At 40.4% G+C, this 17,560-nt stretch overlaps 1 protein-coding gene across 1 annotated transcript; it reads right to left on the minus strand.

The window, feature by feature from the left end:
• Positions 1-492: 492 nt before the first annotated feature.
• atic (5-aminoimidazole-4-carboxamide ribonucleotide formyltransferase/IMP cyclohydrolase) lies at positions 493-17,156 on the minus strand. Its single transcript, XM_088334220.1, has 15 exons — positions 16,988-17,156; positions 16,692-16,818; positions 14,965-15,108; positions 10,018-10,106; positions 9,768-9,919; positions 8,194-8,350; positions 7,383-7,508; positions 7,205-7,312; positions 6,251-6,336; positions 6,078-6,167; positions 4,614-4,739; positions 4,394-4,486; positions 4,147-4,329; positions 805-960; positions 493-737 (listed from the first exon to the last, which is right to left on the minus strand). The coding sequence occupies exons 1-15, from the start codon at positions 17,004-17,006 to the stop codon at positions 618-620; spliced, it is 1,776 nt and encodes a 591-aa protein (XP_088190346.1). The 5' UTR covers positions 17,007-17,156; the 3' UTR covers positions 493-617.
• Between the last annotated feature and the right edge of the window lie 404 nt (positions 17,157-17,560).

Below are 17,560 nucleotides of genomic sequence, written 5' to 3' on the forward strand. Positions count from 1 at the left end.
ACTGCATAACTTTTTAGTGCATGAGCAAAAAGTTTTTTTTTTCCCCCACTAGCTCACTAGCAAGATAGGGGAAAATTCTACATAAAATGAATCAAGAAACTTATTTTCATAGAATTGATCTTGTCTGGAATTATAACACTGGGGCAGTTCTGTGAATCAGCAATCCCAAATTTCAGGAATATGAAGGTTTTACCTCAAAGAATAATTATTGAAGTTTTGCTAGACCTAGAACGTCATATAAGCCTTAGGGTTGTATGTCAAGTAAGACTACTTGCGGCGATGTTGATAGGCCTTCGACTTATAAATTTCACCGATTTTCTGAAGCAAGACCCTGTGCCTGAGCAACTGTGCTACCATTTACAGAGGACACCAAGTGGAGGAAAGACCATCACATGAGATGGGTAAACACAGGTGGATAATGCTGCATTTCAGAACTCTGTACAAAATCTCGCAAAACATTTGAACAAATGTAGAAAAAAGGCAACCATTCAATGATCTCAAAGGTTTATTGGACACTGAATCATGACTGAGCTCTGATGATTTGAACATCAAGGTGGAATGTTTTCAATATCTTCAGTGATAGACAAAAGGTGCCTAAACGCGCTCAAGTTGAGGGCTCAGTGATGGAAGAGTCGGCGGCTGGTGTGCACCAGAGTGATGCCTTGCTCGTTGCAGGCGTTGATCACCACTTGGTCTGCCGTGGAACCCGACGGGGCGGCGATGTACTCCGCGCCGCTCTGCAACGAAATGGGGGCGATGTTACTTAAAGGCAGGATGTACGCAGCATGTGAAGGGATCGCGTACCCGTTTGGCCCGGTCGATGTTATCTCTGAAAGGGAAGAAGGCATCGGAGCTGACAGCTACCGCCTGCAGCATGCTGATCCAGTTTTTCCTTTCAGTCTCCGACAGAAACTCCGGGACCTCTTCGTACATCGACTTCCAAACGGCCAAATCTGGACCCTGATCAAGCAACGTGAAAGACGATTTAGTGTGGCTTCGTGTTCGTCAATTCTAGGATGTCTGAAATTGTATTGGGAAAAATCATCCTCACGGGCACAGAACTGTCATCCTAAATGTTGTTCATTCCAAAGCCTGCGTTTGGGAATTGGGCGCCAACGCCATTGGCTGCAGAATGTCAAGGGGACTGTGCCCCCGCACACCTTAAGCAGATTTAAGCTCTCCTCCAAGTTGCGTAGGTCACGTGTTTTGGGATCATGTGACCATTCAAAATGACAATTACCACAGAGTTTGAAGGCGATTACAAAGACGAGCAGATTTTTACGGTTGTGCTGAAAGTAAACGCAAGCGCGGGCTATGGCAAAAAAAATATGAGCCCGAAATCTCTAGGCGACAAGGCAACCATACAATAGGGAATAGTGCCAGATTGCAACACATACGCGAGAGGTCAGCTTTTGTATTAATATTGGTGGTTTCCGCAGTAACTGACCAAATTGCATTCGCTTATCATCGTTTCTCGAGGAATAAGGAAACTCCAGCGACCTGACAACGACCATACAGTAGCGTTTTTTATAGAGAAATTACATTGTCCTTCAATTTAGATGTATAAATTGAGGACTAGATTAAATATTGTGAGTATGTAGAAAAATATGGAACTAAGTACAGTGGAACCTCGGTTTTCGAACGCCTCTCAGTTCGGACAAATCGGTGTTCGACCAAATATTTCGAGAAATTCTTGCTTCGCTTTTCGGTCAAAAAAAATCAGAGTTCGAACGCCGGTACGCTAGGGTGCGATGCTGAGCGGCGTACGGGTGTTTTAGCGCCTAATTATGCCTCCGAAGAAGGTCGGTGCACACAAGACAGGTGAAAAAAAAACAAGTTGTTCGTCCAACTATTGCCTTTAAGAAAGACATAATAGCTAAATCTGAAAGAGGTGTACGAATTTCCGATCTTGCTAGTGAATACAGCATGGCTAAATCTACTATCAGTACGATAGTAAAGAATAAGGAGGCTGTGAAATCGAGTGATGGGGCTAAGGAAGTTAGCGCTATAAGCAAGCAACTGCCGCAAGTTTTGGAAGAGGTTGAAAAACTTTTGATGATTTTTCTCTCCCCACCGTCCACCACAAAGGTAAGAAATCCTATTCATAATCCTTTTTTATTTTTACACGTTCATGTTAGCGTAATCTTTCGTACGGAAGATTACGCCAACGCGAACGTACGATTAGCCTGGGTTAGCTTCATGTTTACGTTCATGGAAAACATTCAGGGTGTTGGAACAGATTAAAACGATTTTACATTACTTTTAATGGGAAAAACGATTTTCGGTGATCGAACAAATCTGTTTTCGAACAGGGTTCTGGAATGGATTATGGTCGAGAACCGAGGTTCCACTGTACAGTAAAAAAATCCAATTTTGCTCCTTTATGCAATAAAATGTCAAAAACAACTCATTTATCCTCTAGAAGGTTGCATAAATGTTTTCAGATGTCACTGCGGTGTTTTGTATCTAAAGTGCGTGCGTTGTGTTTCTCAAATTAAGGTTACAATAGAAACAAAAAAATTACAAATACAGAAGAAAGAAAAACACATTCCGCTTGATAATTAGCAACAGATAGGGTATAATTTTCATCGAATTTTTGACACGGATAAAAATGATCAATATTTTAAATAAACATAACAGTTCCGCAAGCCTGGTTTGTATGAATTTCTTCCCCTTGCATCTAATGCTACTATCATTGACGCTAGCTGCTAATGCTTACATGTGCGTTGGCAATGCTAAGCTCCATAGCTAGTGGCCATGTTGGCTAAGCTGGTTTCTACTGCGATGCTAGCCACTGATAGTTGCATGTACTGTGTCGCACAATAGTGATAGATTGACAATGCAAATATGTGATAACTCTAGGCAAGAAAAGCTTTAACAGATCGTCTGTATACAAAAAATAAAAATATAAATGACTCATTTACGCACAGCCAAATTTGTGTCCTGCATTCTGATTCGCTAAACAATTGCCCGTCTTTTTTTTATTGCCCGTGTCTGCCTGTGCGTCAACAACGTTGTACAGGTACCTAAAACCGCTTCACAAACCAACATTCCGCATCAAAAGATTTTTTATCAGTTGGGTTTCTCTACCAAGGCAGCAACTTCTTCCTAATTGGCCAGCTCCTCCCTACTCTCTAGCCTCTCTTTTTTCTCTTCTCTTTGAAGTTTTATTTGTAACAGGAATATGACCTCCCTCAGAAATGATCGCAGCAAAGCGCTACGGAAATTCTTCCGCGGCTTTAGGATCAGCACTCGCTGCTTTCTCGGTGGCACTCCTTGGCTTAGTCACTCACATGGACTTTCAATTGACACCTTCTCCATTATAAGGGTCTTGTTATGCTAGTTTTATTCATACACAAAGCGCGAAGTTCCATAAAAGTTGCGTCTTCCTCGACACCTACTGTATATAACACCGTTCTCACTCTTACCTTTACTGCCCGGGTGCCCCTGGCGGCCGTTGGAAAAATTGCATAAATTGGCTGCATCGTTGCACAAGCCGCCGGGTTAAAAGATTCGTCTTATAATGCGAATTTTGCAGTAATTACATGAGTAATTTTAAATATGTATTTTAAACTGAATGCCTTTTGTGCTATTTAGCTACAAATCTAGCTTTCAGCTTCAAAAAGGTTGGAGACCCCTGCCTTCAAGTAATATACATAATAATGCTGTGTGAGAAAGTATAGTAATGTGTTTAAGAGTCTATAAGTCATGTGTGTGCGTATGAGGTAGGTTAGTTGAATGATAGAGTATAATAGTGTGTGCGGAGAGTACACTTGTATGTGAGAGAGTATAGCAGTATGTGTTTAAAAGCATAGTAGTGTGTGTATGAGAGTATAGTAGTATGTGTGAGAGTATTGTTGAGTGTCTATGAGATTATAACAGTATGTGTGAGAGCGTAGTGGTGTGTATGAGTAAAGTAGTGCGTGTACATCGCTTTGACCTCGTCTGTATGACAGTACAGTCGTGTATATGTGTGAGTATAATGTAAGAACAAGTATGGACTACTTCATAGTTCCTGGCTTCCAATGTATAATAGAGTATTCAATAAATAGAGGTTTCTACTTCGCTGCTTTTGACCATCATGGGTCCTTTTTTGACTAATACCCACGAAAAAAACAGGGATTACCGCATTTATTTCCAGCCTACCTCTCCAATAGTGTCACTGACATACTGATCGATAGCGTTGGCCATTTCCGCTCGCTTGATGCCACTGCGGAACTTCATGCCCAGCACGCGTGGGTGGTGCCTGAGCCACCAGTTGTCAGCTTTGTCGCCGGCCAGTCTGGTGCAGTGGATGCGGGACTGCTGCCCGGCGCCGATCCCGATGACCTGGACAACAAAGGTCCCGCTTAGACGGAGCTCCGGTTGGGATGTTTTCCTTGGATGTGCGTACCTGTCCGTTTTTGGCGTAGCACACAGAGTTGGACTGAGTGTACTTGACGGCGATGGTGGCTACTGTCAGGTCCCGCACAGCCGCCTCAGACAGCTGCCCAAAGCGAAAAGTTTGGGTCAGAGCAGAAATATTAGAAACAGGTTGAAAAGAATAGTTAAGAACGTTCATTACTAGTGGCGGGGGTTAAAAGGGATCAGGAAGCCCAAAGGTTTATACCCACCGAACCCTTAGACACAACGTTGCTGAAGAATTCCGGGTTGATGAGTGCCACATTCCTTTTTTGCTTGAGGTAGAGGCCAAACAAGACTCGCACCTCTGTGTCGTCTGGCTCATACTCAGGGTCCATCTGCCGCCAAGATGGAAAACAAATAAACTAAAGCAAGGGTGTCAACTATGCAGGCACAGCAAGGGATTGAATCCAGCCCGTGAGACAATGCTCAGAGAAGCACACGAGAAAAACGAGCTGAAGGTTGAAAACCAGGACCCACTCGCAGAGACACTGTTGTATTTCTTTTACTTTATTTTTCCCTCTATTTTTTTTTTAACTTTGTCCTTCTCTCCTTTTTCTCTTTCTCTTATTTCTCTTTTGCCCTCTTCATCCCTCCATTTTTTCTCTTTGTCTTTTTCTCTTCCCTCTTTCCCCTTTTCTCTCCTCTCTTTAATTATTCCTTTCTCAATCATTGTCTCTCTTTTTCTCGCTAATCTACTAGTCCAAACCCTGACAGAATGTTCGTTCTTACCGTAGGACACCCGAGCTAAAATGAGCTTCAACTAATACAATAAAGAGCCAGCAGTGATCACATAACTAGAAACACTTGCACTCTTGTCAAAAGATTGCATTCTGTAGCTAGATATGGACAAAAAAAACCTATGTTTTAAAGGATAACTCGGTGGTGCTAAAACAAAAAGATGGCCATGACTTGTAAGCTCATTTTAACACGTCACAAAACAGCTGACTCAAGTCACCACCATTGAAATTAATGATAGAATAATTCATTTATCTATCCATCTACCTCGGTCATATCCCTCGAGAGGGCTGACCGACAGCAGGACAAACACATAAACAAACACTAAAAAAAGAAAAGTGGAAAAAGTAGCACAAAACACAAAAAATGAGCTGCCCCCATTATGCGGCAGGGGTAAACCAGTGATATTTGGTTGCATGTATGTAAAAAGGAAATTGAGTCGTATAACCGTAAAAAATACTGAGCATGCAAAAACCAAACTGTTTGGTCATGGCAAAGTTCACAATAAATGCTGCAGCAATTTAGCTAATAATGGTATAGACCACCCTAAAAACAGGTCCAAGCTACCATCAGAGGGCCATTGGCAGCCTGTTAAACACTCTTCAGAGGGCTGTAGCGTCTGCTAATATGGCAATCCCTTGCTGTAGAGCGGTCAACTTTTTGCAGTTTCGATACTTTGTAGATTTTGAAATGAATTGTCTTTGTTGTCATTGATGTCAACGTATCATGCATTGTGTTCTGCATCTGAGAGCACGCAGCAAATGCTATCACGGGGGCAGGTTGGGGGGGGCTTTGTGTGTGCGTTGGGTGGGCGTGACAGTAGTAGGCTGGCAATGAATGTCTTAAGGTCATATCACATGTTGCATTTTCTTAACTGTTCATTTATTTTTCCTATCCACGTAAGGCAAATTGTTGACAAAACAGGAAAAAACTGGCACCTGAAGAACGCAATAGTTTCCATTTTTCTTTTTGGACAGGATTCTAAGAGCTTCTTCGTCATAACCCGGTGCAATGATTCCATCGGACACCTAAAAGAGATAATTTGCATAAGCAACCTTGTCAATTTTCTTTGACTAATGAAAAGAAAATGTGCATTTTGTTATTTTTTTACCTCTCTTGATATAATTTTGGCCGTGGGGACATCACACACATCGGAAACAGCAATAAAGTCTCCAAAAGAGGACATCCGGTCAGAACCTGGGAAATTAAACATGTTTCGTACAGATCATTCATTCTCGTTCCCAAGTGGGGAAGGGGGCAGCGTCTGTATTTATTTATTTATTTTTTTGAACATTCCATAATTATGAAGTGGTAGAAAGAGTCCTTCACTCCAAAGTTAACAATTATCAAGGGAACCGAAAATACTGCAGAAATGCAGGGGAAGAAAAATATACATAAATGAATTAAAAAGATGTATAAAGTAAAGAGAAAAATAATGAAATTTTTATACCAACACAAGGATCAGACTCTTCAGCATTGGGAATGTTTCTCATATTTAAAGATTTAACCAAAAACATAAATAACAAATTCCCTTTGAAAGTGGGTTTATACATTTTTGATATTGTTTTGCAGATACAAATTTTAATATGCATACAATTTTATTTATTGCTCTATCTTCATTTTTGTTTAGTATGATAAGTTTAAATGAAATATGATCTTTGGATAAGATGGTAGAAAAAGAGTATCTTATCATTTTATATTATAGAATATTCTGGGGTTTTGTGCACTATACTTCTCTCAGTCCAAAACGTCAATATTTTAACATAGAAGGACATTAAAAATGTCTTTTAAAAATTGGATTCAACGATTTATCAAAAGAATAATAGACCAGTTCATCGATTATTGAAATAATAGTTCGTTGCAGCCATACTTGGTATGCATCCACTGGCTTTCAGTTATTTCTTATGGGGAAAATTTGTCAGAGAGACAAGAAATTCTAAATGCGAACTCGATTCCGGGAAGAAATTAATCTCATTTAGAAGGACCACTGTATTTCAAATTGTACTCGGGTGCCTTTTGTTTTTATCCCATTAAAATGTACGAGAGAGCGAGCGACCGGTCCAACCTCTGGCCCTGGCATAGGCGGTGGCCAACGGGCTGAGATCCTTCAGCATGTCATGCACCATGCACACCTTGGCCTCCTCCTCAGTCAGGGCAACTCCAACAGCAGCTCCTTCATTCAAAAAAAGATCTTTCTTTAAGGAAAAGTCAAGATGGGGAAGTCTTTTTGGCATCCATCATACCGGCCGGGCTGACATGCTTGAAGGAGGCGGCGGCGGCCACGCCCGTGGCGCTTCTCAGTTCCCGCACAAGCTGCCAGGCATTCAGTGCGTCACACAAGTTGATGAAGCCGGGCGAGCCGTTGACCACTGACAACCAAAAATGGATTGCAAAGATAAGAATTCTTTAGAAATGCAATAAAAACATCTGGAACATTGTGTGTAGGGTTGGGGGGCAAAATAACCTTAATTGTCAATGATAATTTGCAACAATAACACTAAAATTTTGACAAAGCCATTCTCGTTCCAAGATACCTGTAAATGGACAATTGCCATAAGTTACTTTTCATATTAAAGTGATTCACCGGGCGCTCAAAAGATCTTGCAAAGTGCATGCATTGTGAAGTGTTCTTGCAATAAAATGTTTAAAAAAAATCCAATTCATATTTTTCATAGTAAAATGAGAAGAAAACGGGAATTTATTTTTGTTTGGTAGTGTAATCTCACTTTTTTTTTTTACCTCTACTAATGTTTTGACCTGAAAAGGTCAACTATATTGTTTGCATTGTCAACACTTCTTTCACCTCAAAGTACAAAGAAAATAGAAATCTGCTGCTACTGATAAAGAAGATTATAATACTTAACCAGTTGAACCACTGGAGACTGCAGACATGCGCAAACAGTAAGTGTTTTGGTAAATATTTATCAATTTGTTGTCACTAACTACATTAAAACTTGAACATTTACTGCAGCACATCAAAATGCTGCACGTGCCCCACACATTTTTTCTCAAGTTTGCCACCGTTTGGAGAGGGTACAGTTAAAATAGAAGAACCTTTAAGGGGGAGGTCCGAACGCAGCGTGTACAGCTGAGCAGGAGCTTGGTGCGGGTTCATGCCGTAACGCAAAGGCAACTGGGAAACCCCTCGGCTGTACTGCCCACGGAAGTAATCGGAAATGGCGTCGTCGTACTGAGCGGTGTGAGTGAAGGCCTAAGAAAGAAAAACACTTTCAAGATGCAACTTTTGCGAAAGTCAAGACGGAAGTTGACATCGGCAGGGTGGATAATCATGAATAGGGCTGCAACAATTGGTCGATGATGTCGACAGAAAAAAAAAAAATGAATAAAATAGATAATAAAATTGAGAAAGGCATCTCTAGATTAATATAATCTCTGCTACCCCTCTTCTGTGTTTTCATAGTCTGTATTTCTAAGCGACATTTTAGATCGGTTTCACCCGTGAACAAAATTTCCTCCGCTGACGTTGAATATGGTCACGAGACAAGGGTGCTAAGTTTGATTGCTTAAAAATGATAGAGCCTGGCGGAGATCTCCATCATAGTATATGCGCCTTAACGGAGACGGACGTGGAGGGGATTTATGAAGTAACGACTTCATTGTTGCCTAATGTAGCCGAGTAAACGTTTTCTTAACAGAATTACTCAAGTAAAAGTAGAGGGATTTTAAAATACTTCTAGAAGTACAAAATTTTCCCCAAACTTACTCAAGTAAATGTAACAGAGTAAATGTACTCTGTTGCTGCTCACCTCTGGGAACAATAATACAAGAATGGCCGCGTCAACATCAATTATAAGGACCAAAAACTTCTAAAGTTTTGGTGCATTTTAGCCTGGATACGGCCAATAAAATATGACTACTTGCAATGTAGACCTCAGATATCATGGCGGTAGATTGGTGACACACAAGCATTTAATGAGCACGTCCGACAGATGAATAAAACGGATTCTGACTTGACTCAGTAAGATTCAGGTGACGTTCAAGTCAATGCGGTTTTGATGGCATGCATTCATGTACACATTACATGCGTATATTTGGCTATAAAAACAAAGGGCTCGAGTGTTACACCAGACTGAGCCCGAAGAAACACATTTGAAATTAAATGCATGTAGTCCGAAGAACAAACGTCAGTTGTTAAAACCGTTTGATTTCAAACTGTTGAGAACCGTTATGTACTTTTGTTACGGACTTTACGAACTTCACAAAATGGACATCATGTTTTTTTGTATTCACTGCTGTACTGCTGCGAATGGGCCTCTTCATTATTCACAGGGATAAAACAACGTTTACTGGATTTTAATGTATTTTTTATTTGCCTGTCCCTAAAAAATGTTCAGAGATGTATGGACGTATTTCTCTACTGACAGAGTACAGTGCCCAATTACTTTTAGTTTTAATTTTTGTACAAATCCAGAGTATGTTCAATACACCCATTCACTCATGTGAATTATCATTTGCCAAATGATTCAATCAATTTGGTGCTAAATTTAAGAAAAAAAAATGATTACCTGATTATTCGACTGATCGTTTCAATAGTCAGTGACTAGTCAGCTAGAAAAATAGCCGATACTTGTAGGCCTAATCATGAAACAACACTAGAATATGTTTACTTTGAGAGCAAGAGTTCTTCGTGTTTCCAGTGTAGTATCCTTATCTTCAGAGCCCTCCATCTCCTTGGCGACCAGGAAATAATCAGCAGGGTCGCAAACAATTGTTACCCGAGCGTGATTCTTAGCTGCCGCTCTCAGCAAAGTTACACCGCCTTGTTGAAAGAGGGAAAAGAGACGGATCAGGTCACATGAATTTGAAAACGTGACAGTTTGTACATTGCTAACAACCAGATTCATGAATACGGCTCACCAATGTCTATTTGCTCCACGGCGTCTTCGACTTTCACATTCGGGTTGGCCACAGTTTTGACAAATGGGTACAGGTTGCAAACAACCACCCTTTGAAAGAGCACATTAGGAGAATTTTAAATAGACTTCTCTGCGTTTCCCATACCATAGAACAGGGGTCAGCAACCTTTTCGGTGTGGAGTGCCACTTTCAAATTTTCTTGTAAATCAGTGTGACACACCAAGATTAATGACTCGCATAACAATTTTTTTTATATCCAACAGAGCTATCATTTACACGAGTCCGAATATACAACATGGATATAGATTGAAATTGTATAACTGACCAATTTATCTTCCACTATTCTTGTTAATCAACAAACTAAAAAATTACTGTGAGCAACATGTGGAAAGACCTGTAGACATCCATGACTTCAACTATTCTTCATCAACAATGAACTACAATCAAAATCAAGTGATATGGCAGTGTCTGAAACTGGTGACAAAAAGTTACCGGACACCCAGGCAGACAATTCTGAAAAGTTGCCTAACCAGCCATAAAGTTGCCTGCCCCATTTCTCACAACTTGAAACACAATAAGACAACTAATAGCAAAAAAAAAAAAAGAAGAAAAAAAGAAAACATTGTTGCAAAGTATTAAGGATTGATAATCAGAATATTTAACAGAACAACACTTTAAAATTAAGTTCATTATAAATCTACTTCTAACATTTATTGCATGGATATGACATCGGTGTTTTCCATCTGCCATCAGTGTGTACCTGTGTTTACTCATCTTCATTCATGCAATGTTTGCTACAAGCCACGTGAACTCCTCATTCCACAATGTTTTAATGTACGTTTACGTTTTATAGCCTCATAAATTTTGCTTCCTTTGGAAATGTATTCTGGGGCTGAGGTTTTGGCTTGATTCCTAACCACTTCTCCATTTTTTTGTGTTCTCTGTGCATTTACTTTTGTTAAGATTTGTCAATTTAATAGCGCTCTTACTCGTGATATTGCGGTAAGACGTTTTCCATTGTGTGACGTCATTACGCACGCACCATATTTCGTTTTGCTATTGTCAATTGCCATGTTGTATTGAATGGGGCCGTGTTCTTGTTTTGCTTGCAGTTGAGGAATAAATATGCTAAAAGGCTCAACCACAATGTCCTGCTTATCTTCTCACGCATAAAGAGACTGCACAATCTGACATATCCTGAACAACTTTGGAAAATTATATGCAAATGCGCGACCTATAACGCTCAGGAAAGTCCGGAAGCACGAAGTTATTCGATGTCTTCTGATCGGCTGCAGAGTATGCAAATTGCAAAATGAATGGAAATTCTGAAAATTCCAAACCGAACGCAGATTTCGAAATCGGAATAAAGCAAACGTTTGATTTGAAAAGAGGTTTTTTCTTTCTTTCTTGAAAAAGTAGTCGGCCACCCGGGCAGAGACGTTGTGAAAGTTGTACGCCCGACGTAAAAGATGCACGCAGACATTATTTCAAACACTGGATATGGACAGCTACCATACCATTCATCAATAAAATCTTATTTTAGAAACTATCAAAACTTGAAACACACACCTTTAATGTATTCACCATTAGTAAATACTTTTCCGTGCTTTGCCATGCAATGAGCAATGTCATGGCTTGCTTCAGTGATGGCGTTTGTTGCAGTGACAAATGTTTTCAGGGTCTGTGTTTGTTTGCTGTATCTGGACACAACGCGTTTTAATGCCTCTGCCATGTCAGACTCAATTCATGTTTCGTCTTGTCATGACGTGTACACTTGATGTGCGAGTCACTGGTTAACCCCTCGCATGCCAGCAGTGGCACGCGTGCCATAGGTTGCCGACCCCTGCCATAGAAGGTCGCTGGCGCCATGGTTTAATTGGTCTTGTCAAAGTCTCATAGACTGGTATTATTAAAACATATCTCTAAATACATAATAGTGAAGTTAATTGGAATAACTTAGATTTCTCACTACTGTATATAAATGATCACAAATATCATGGTGCGTTTGTCCTATGTATTTCCTCGAAGCGCCGCTTCTATATTTAGTTAGCACAGCCCTGCTCCCTTTCACCCAGAGCCACTCTCTTAATTAATCCAGGCCATGGACATATGATGCATGTGAAATTCTAGGTATCAGCTACATACGTAGCTCATGTGAGAAAAAAAATGGTGCACAACACCACCAGGGGGCACCTTGGACTCTACAAAGACCTATTGTCACCTGTGCGGATACATATGGTCGCGCCACAAAATCATCAGGACTGGCCAAGATCATTCTCCAGGGCATAGTCCGACAGGGCAGGAGAAGAGGAAGAACCAAGATAACTGGGCCGACAATATTAAGGAAAGGACTGGCACCACCTTTGCCTCGACCCAAAAACAGGCCAAGGACAGTCAGCAGAGGAGAAAGTGGCCCAGAGTTGCGTCCTCAGTGGTGACTATACAACCCATGCGGTTAAGGGATCCGTGAACCGTGTAGACTGACAGGCACAACTTTAGCATCTCTCCCACTCTGTCCTGCTACTGCCTATCAGGCAGAAGGCAGGGCCATATCTATGTGTCCGCCCCTACCAGAAGCTAAAATGACAGGCAAACAAAGTAGAGCGCGTCAGTAGCAGACGAAAACGTCCTTGTAATATGGCATTATTGCCACGGTAAACTAGCAGATATGTTTCTGTAGTGCAGTAGTTAGCAGATTCGCTTAACACGCAAAAGGTCTCCGGTTTGAGAGCGGGTGGAAACATACGGTGGCATGGAGAGGGATGGGCACCTCCAGCCTCTACTTGCCCAAGACACACCACACGACCCTAGTGGTTAAAGGACCCAACCAACCAAGCAACCAACATTAGCAAATGTTTTCGTCAATCGCTTTTTTTTATATTTAGTGTGTTTTGGGACACTGCAATGTCAATCTCAATCAACTAGCGCAGCATGCAATATGAATTGAATTTGCATTACCATATATACACAAGTGCAAAAAAAATCATTATACATAGATGCTGGGAATCTTCCTAACAAATAGTGCAGACGATTTTATTTTTTTAGTGTGGCAGCAGGTGAAATTATTGAGTATATTTTTCCCTATACGAAGCCGCAATTTTTAACTCTATAGGAGTCAGTAAACGAGTCCATTTTTAAAATCTAAGATAAGCAAGTGAATGGTTCATTTTATGGCTGTTCAAGCCTGCAGCTTTAAATCCGGTTCGGCTTGTACAAAAACAAAGTTGAGAATCTTCCTTAAATTTGCACTTGAAGCTTTTAATCAGATGTGGTCTGTAGTCCCAAATTTATGGTACTTTTGTGTTCAAACACCAATTTTAAACTGCGTTTGCTCGCGTGTCAAAATATAGCTGTACCTGACACATATCCCATTTCCAGGGTTGGGTAGGATTACTTAACTGGATTACTCTCAGTTACTTTTGGATTACTCCAATACCAAATAAGCTAATAAAAGACAAAATAGACTAAATATGAATAAAATGACGACTCACAACACGTGGTAAGCTTTCTCTCCTGGCTTTGATCTCCGGCAAAACTAACATAAAATGCGACAGAAACAAAATGAAAATAAATTCAAACAGCTTGCCAACATCATTTTTGCCGTTTCATGTATTACGTTACTCCCCGAGCCTCCACACAATTTAGTCATTTTATTCATATTTAGTTTCTCTTGTCTTTTATTAGCATATTTGGTATTGGAGTTATCCAAAAGTAATTGAAAGTAATCAAGTTAAAGTAACCCTACCCAACCCTGACCATTTCATAACACAGCAATTGACAAAAGATGAGGAATACTTTAATGAGCAGGCTACATGTCCTTAACTCATTCAGTACCAAAACATATAAATATGTTTTCAGCACCACTGTCCCCAAGTGCCATACCTAAAAATACGTTTTTTGAAGGGGAAAAAAAAAAAAAATTAAAAAAAATTTATATATATATATATATATATATATATATATATATATATTATATATTCTAAAGGCTTTGGCTGCCCTTCAGTGAGTATCAAGCCTCTAGGAATGGTTTCAGTATGACAAATCACCACTAGGTGTCAGGAGTGGATTTGATCAGATCTTTGTCAACATATTTAATGCCTTGTGTTCTGTGAATGTGTGAAACTGGAATGTCATGCCCAATTTCGTTGTCACAATATGTTAACCCATTTTGTAACAAGGACAATAAAGGTATATTCTATTCCAAAATTGTGCAGCGTTACCGTACGCGATTGCTATGATGACCCAAATCATGTGATCACGTCACCAGAAAAATAGGGGGGCCTAAAAGTTCTTGCAAAGTCCATGCATCACTCATAAGTTCATTGTTCTAGCAACATTTTTTTTTTGCAAGCAAAGTACCCTTGTGTTTTTGGAAAGCAATGTTTAGATATTGGAGTTATCACAATTATGTAAAACAAATGAAAAAGCAACGGTGTGAAAATTCTGCTTGAAATGCCTCACCTCATAAAAATCCGTTTTTATCAGAAGTTTTCAAGAAACGAAGCAATTTTCAATTGTTGTTTACTAAACGATGGCAATGCTTTCTCTTGATGTGTCCTATGCCTATTTAGCTATGGATCAAGATTTTATGTAAGCCTTCAAAAATTAGTCAAAATGGCTGAAACTGTCTGGCACTGGCACTGCATGAGTTAAGATTCCACACCCCCAATAATCCCAACTCAAAGAGAACTGAAGAGATCAAACCGTGAGTGCATCCAATGTCACTAATCATATTCATTGTTCACTTTTAAAGAGTCAGATGACAGTAGCGCCCCCTTGACCCGACACAAACCAGAGTCACAAGACCATCTTGTGCAAGCAGCATGTTCCCAATTATCCTGCTGCTAAAATCAATCAAGCAGGCTTCACGTTGCAGACATTTACAGACTGCGCACAACGTTTTCGTTTTAGGAGCACTCGAGATCAAACCTTTACATAAGATTCTCACCTGACCAGACTGTAGCCTAGCTTGTCCATATCTGCCGTGTCAGCGGCAGTCTTCCTGGCCAGGATGCCACCATGGACTGCGGGATGGAGGGTCTTCACACGGCCTCCCAACATCTCTGGGTGCCCGGTGAGGGTCGAGACATCCCTTAAACACACACAGTGATCATTTGAAATGTGTATCACATCCTTTTTATCCGCTTTAATGTCAATACACATGTCTCTCATCATTTTTGCGAGTAATAAATTCAATAATAATAATACAAATGAGCATACATAAGCCAAACATTCTAATGTTGATTTACTGCTAGAAAATGGGCGATAGAGGGAATTTTAGTATCGATACATGGTAGTATTGATTAATACTGATACTTGTTGCTCAGAAAAATTATGATCATTGAACAATTGAACCCTCGATAAACACAGCACTGAGATTTTAGGCAACAACAATGTTTAATTGTTGTTAAATAACTACAATTCAAACATTAACAGTATAAAATATTGAAAGAAATATTTCTGACAAAACCGTTTCAGAATAAAAAGCCATGAGGCAAAACAAAAAGCACATATGTAATAAAAGTACAAATATAACAATGTCAACATGTCTAGTATACCTTCCACTACACAACATTTTGAAAATGAAGTCAGAAAGTGCAAACAGTAAAAACAATAGAATCTATAAACAGTATCAAAAATAAAATATTGCTACAACAACTGATACAGAGCAAAAGTCAAGAGTCAAAACCCAAAAATCAGTAACGAATCATGTAACGAACAAGCCCTTCAGGCTTTGTTGCCATAGTGACAACGGATTTACAGTTTTTTTTTGTCTAGAATCAGTAGCATGTTAACATTTTTAATTCCAGCCTGTTACTCTCATTAGCATGAACTCTTTTATGCCTTTATGTAAATTTGCCGCAGTACCACTTTACCACACGAATGACACAGTGCACCGGGCATCGTCCTTTTGTTATTAAATAAAATAAGGTTTACCCCAGTTATATTTAGCTTCTGGCAGACAGGATGCAGTAGCGGGGCCAGGTAGGGAGAGATACTAAAAGTGAGCCTGTCAGTCATTCAATTAGGCATACACTTGAAGAGTGGCCCGGGATGCTGGGTGTGAGAGGCACTTTATATATATAGAAGCTGAACTTTGAGGTAAGAGCTTGCTCTGACCACTCCACGCATCGGCCCGGTATTGCAGTACCTCCGGGAACGGTGTATTCGCAATGATCGCTGCAAGGCTTTAGGGCTAGGACCTTAGCTTGGCCTTTGGGCTGAGAGTAAGTGTCCCGGCTCCTAGGCTTTGTAGCGTATTATGAACTGACCGATAACTGATAATGGATAATGAATAACGAAGATAGAACAATAACCCTTAAAAACCCCAAAAAACCCAATTGACGGAGGAGTCTCGACTTCCGGCCAATAGATGAGCAGGTAGTTGCCTTGTATGGCTGCACGGCCACTATTGGCGTGAGTGTGGGTGAATGGGTAAATGTGAAGCACATTGTAAAGCGCTTTGGGAGGTCATTCATTGACTTGAAAAGCGCTATACATGCAGAACATTTACACTTACATTGAGACTCGATACTTTCTTAATATCGATAATTCTGGAATATGGATCAATCAGGCCATCCCTAGTTACTAGATCTTGAAGTTACAAGACATTAAGTTTGGTATCAAATGCGGGGTAAATGTGCCCGTTAGCTTCCCAAGGGACGCGTGGTATACCTGACAGCCAGTCCAGCATCCCGCAGGGCTTTGGCAGTTCCACCTGATGCTACGAGACTCAAGCCCACGTCCACGAGCCTTTTAGCAAACTCCAGCAGTCCACTTTTATCTGAAACGCTCAGCAGTGCTGCAAGACACACAAACACAACCATACACACAAAAAATGTTTTTTTCCTCCTCACTTAATTAACATTTTGGGCGTAACACAAACGCACCACGTTGGCTAATGTTAGCACCACGACGCATTCGTTAAAAAAATGACACCGAATTTGGGATGGGGAGAAAAAAACACTCACCGAGTTCTGAGGAAGCCATTTTCACCGTCAGGTTAATAGAGGAGAAGCACAAAACCGAGAAACGTTTTTTTTTTGAACGAACAGGCTCCAAAACTAAATGGACATTAGTACCACAATGAGAGATTCAACAGCTTTTCGATGCCGAGAAATGCCTCTCCACCGATCACGTGCTAAAAAAAAGTTCTTAGGCACCGCCCCCCGTCCGGGACGTCAGGCGTCGAACTACATCAAAACGTCACACGAGCGCTCCCAAGTGGTCGATGTCAGTCTGACAATGAAAAAAAGGACAAATGTTCTCCAAAAGTAAAAAAGCAAACACATACCTGTCAACCTGTACGTTTTTGCCGTACAAAGTACGTTTATTGTGCATTTTAAAATGTGTACCACGTACGAGAAAATCTGTACGGAAAAACGCAAATTTGTCAATGATGGCTACCATCCGGTATACACCGACTATCACAAAACGGCAAATCAATCAAGTCAAACGAGTTCGAGTTGTGTAGTGAAAGGAAGTCCGTCTCTTTTTAGAGAACCGTCTTTTTCGGCTCAACTCATTATAGAGAGCCGGCTCTC

The sequence above is a fragment of the Urocampus carinirostris genome, chromosome 4 (genome assembly GCF_059441175.1).
Source record: "Urocampus carinirostris isolate Australia breed hairy pipefish chromosome 4, RoL_Ucar_1.0, whole genome shotgun sequence".
Taxonomy (NCBI): domain Eukaryota; kingdom Metazoa; phylum Chordata; class Actinopteri; order Syngnathiformes; family Syngnathidae; genus Urocampus; species Urocampus carinirostris.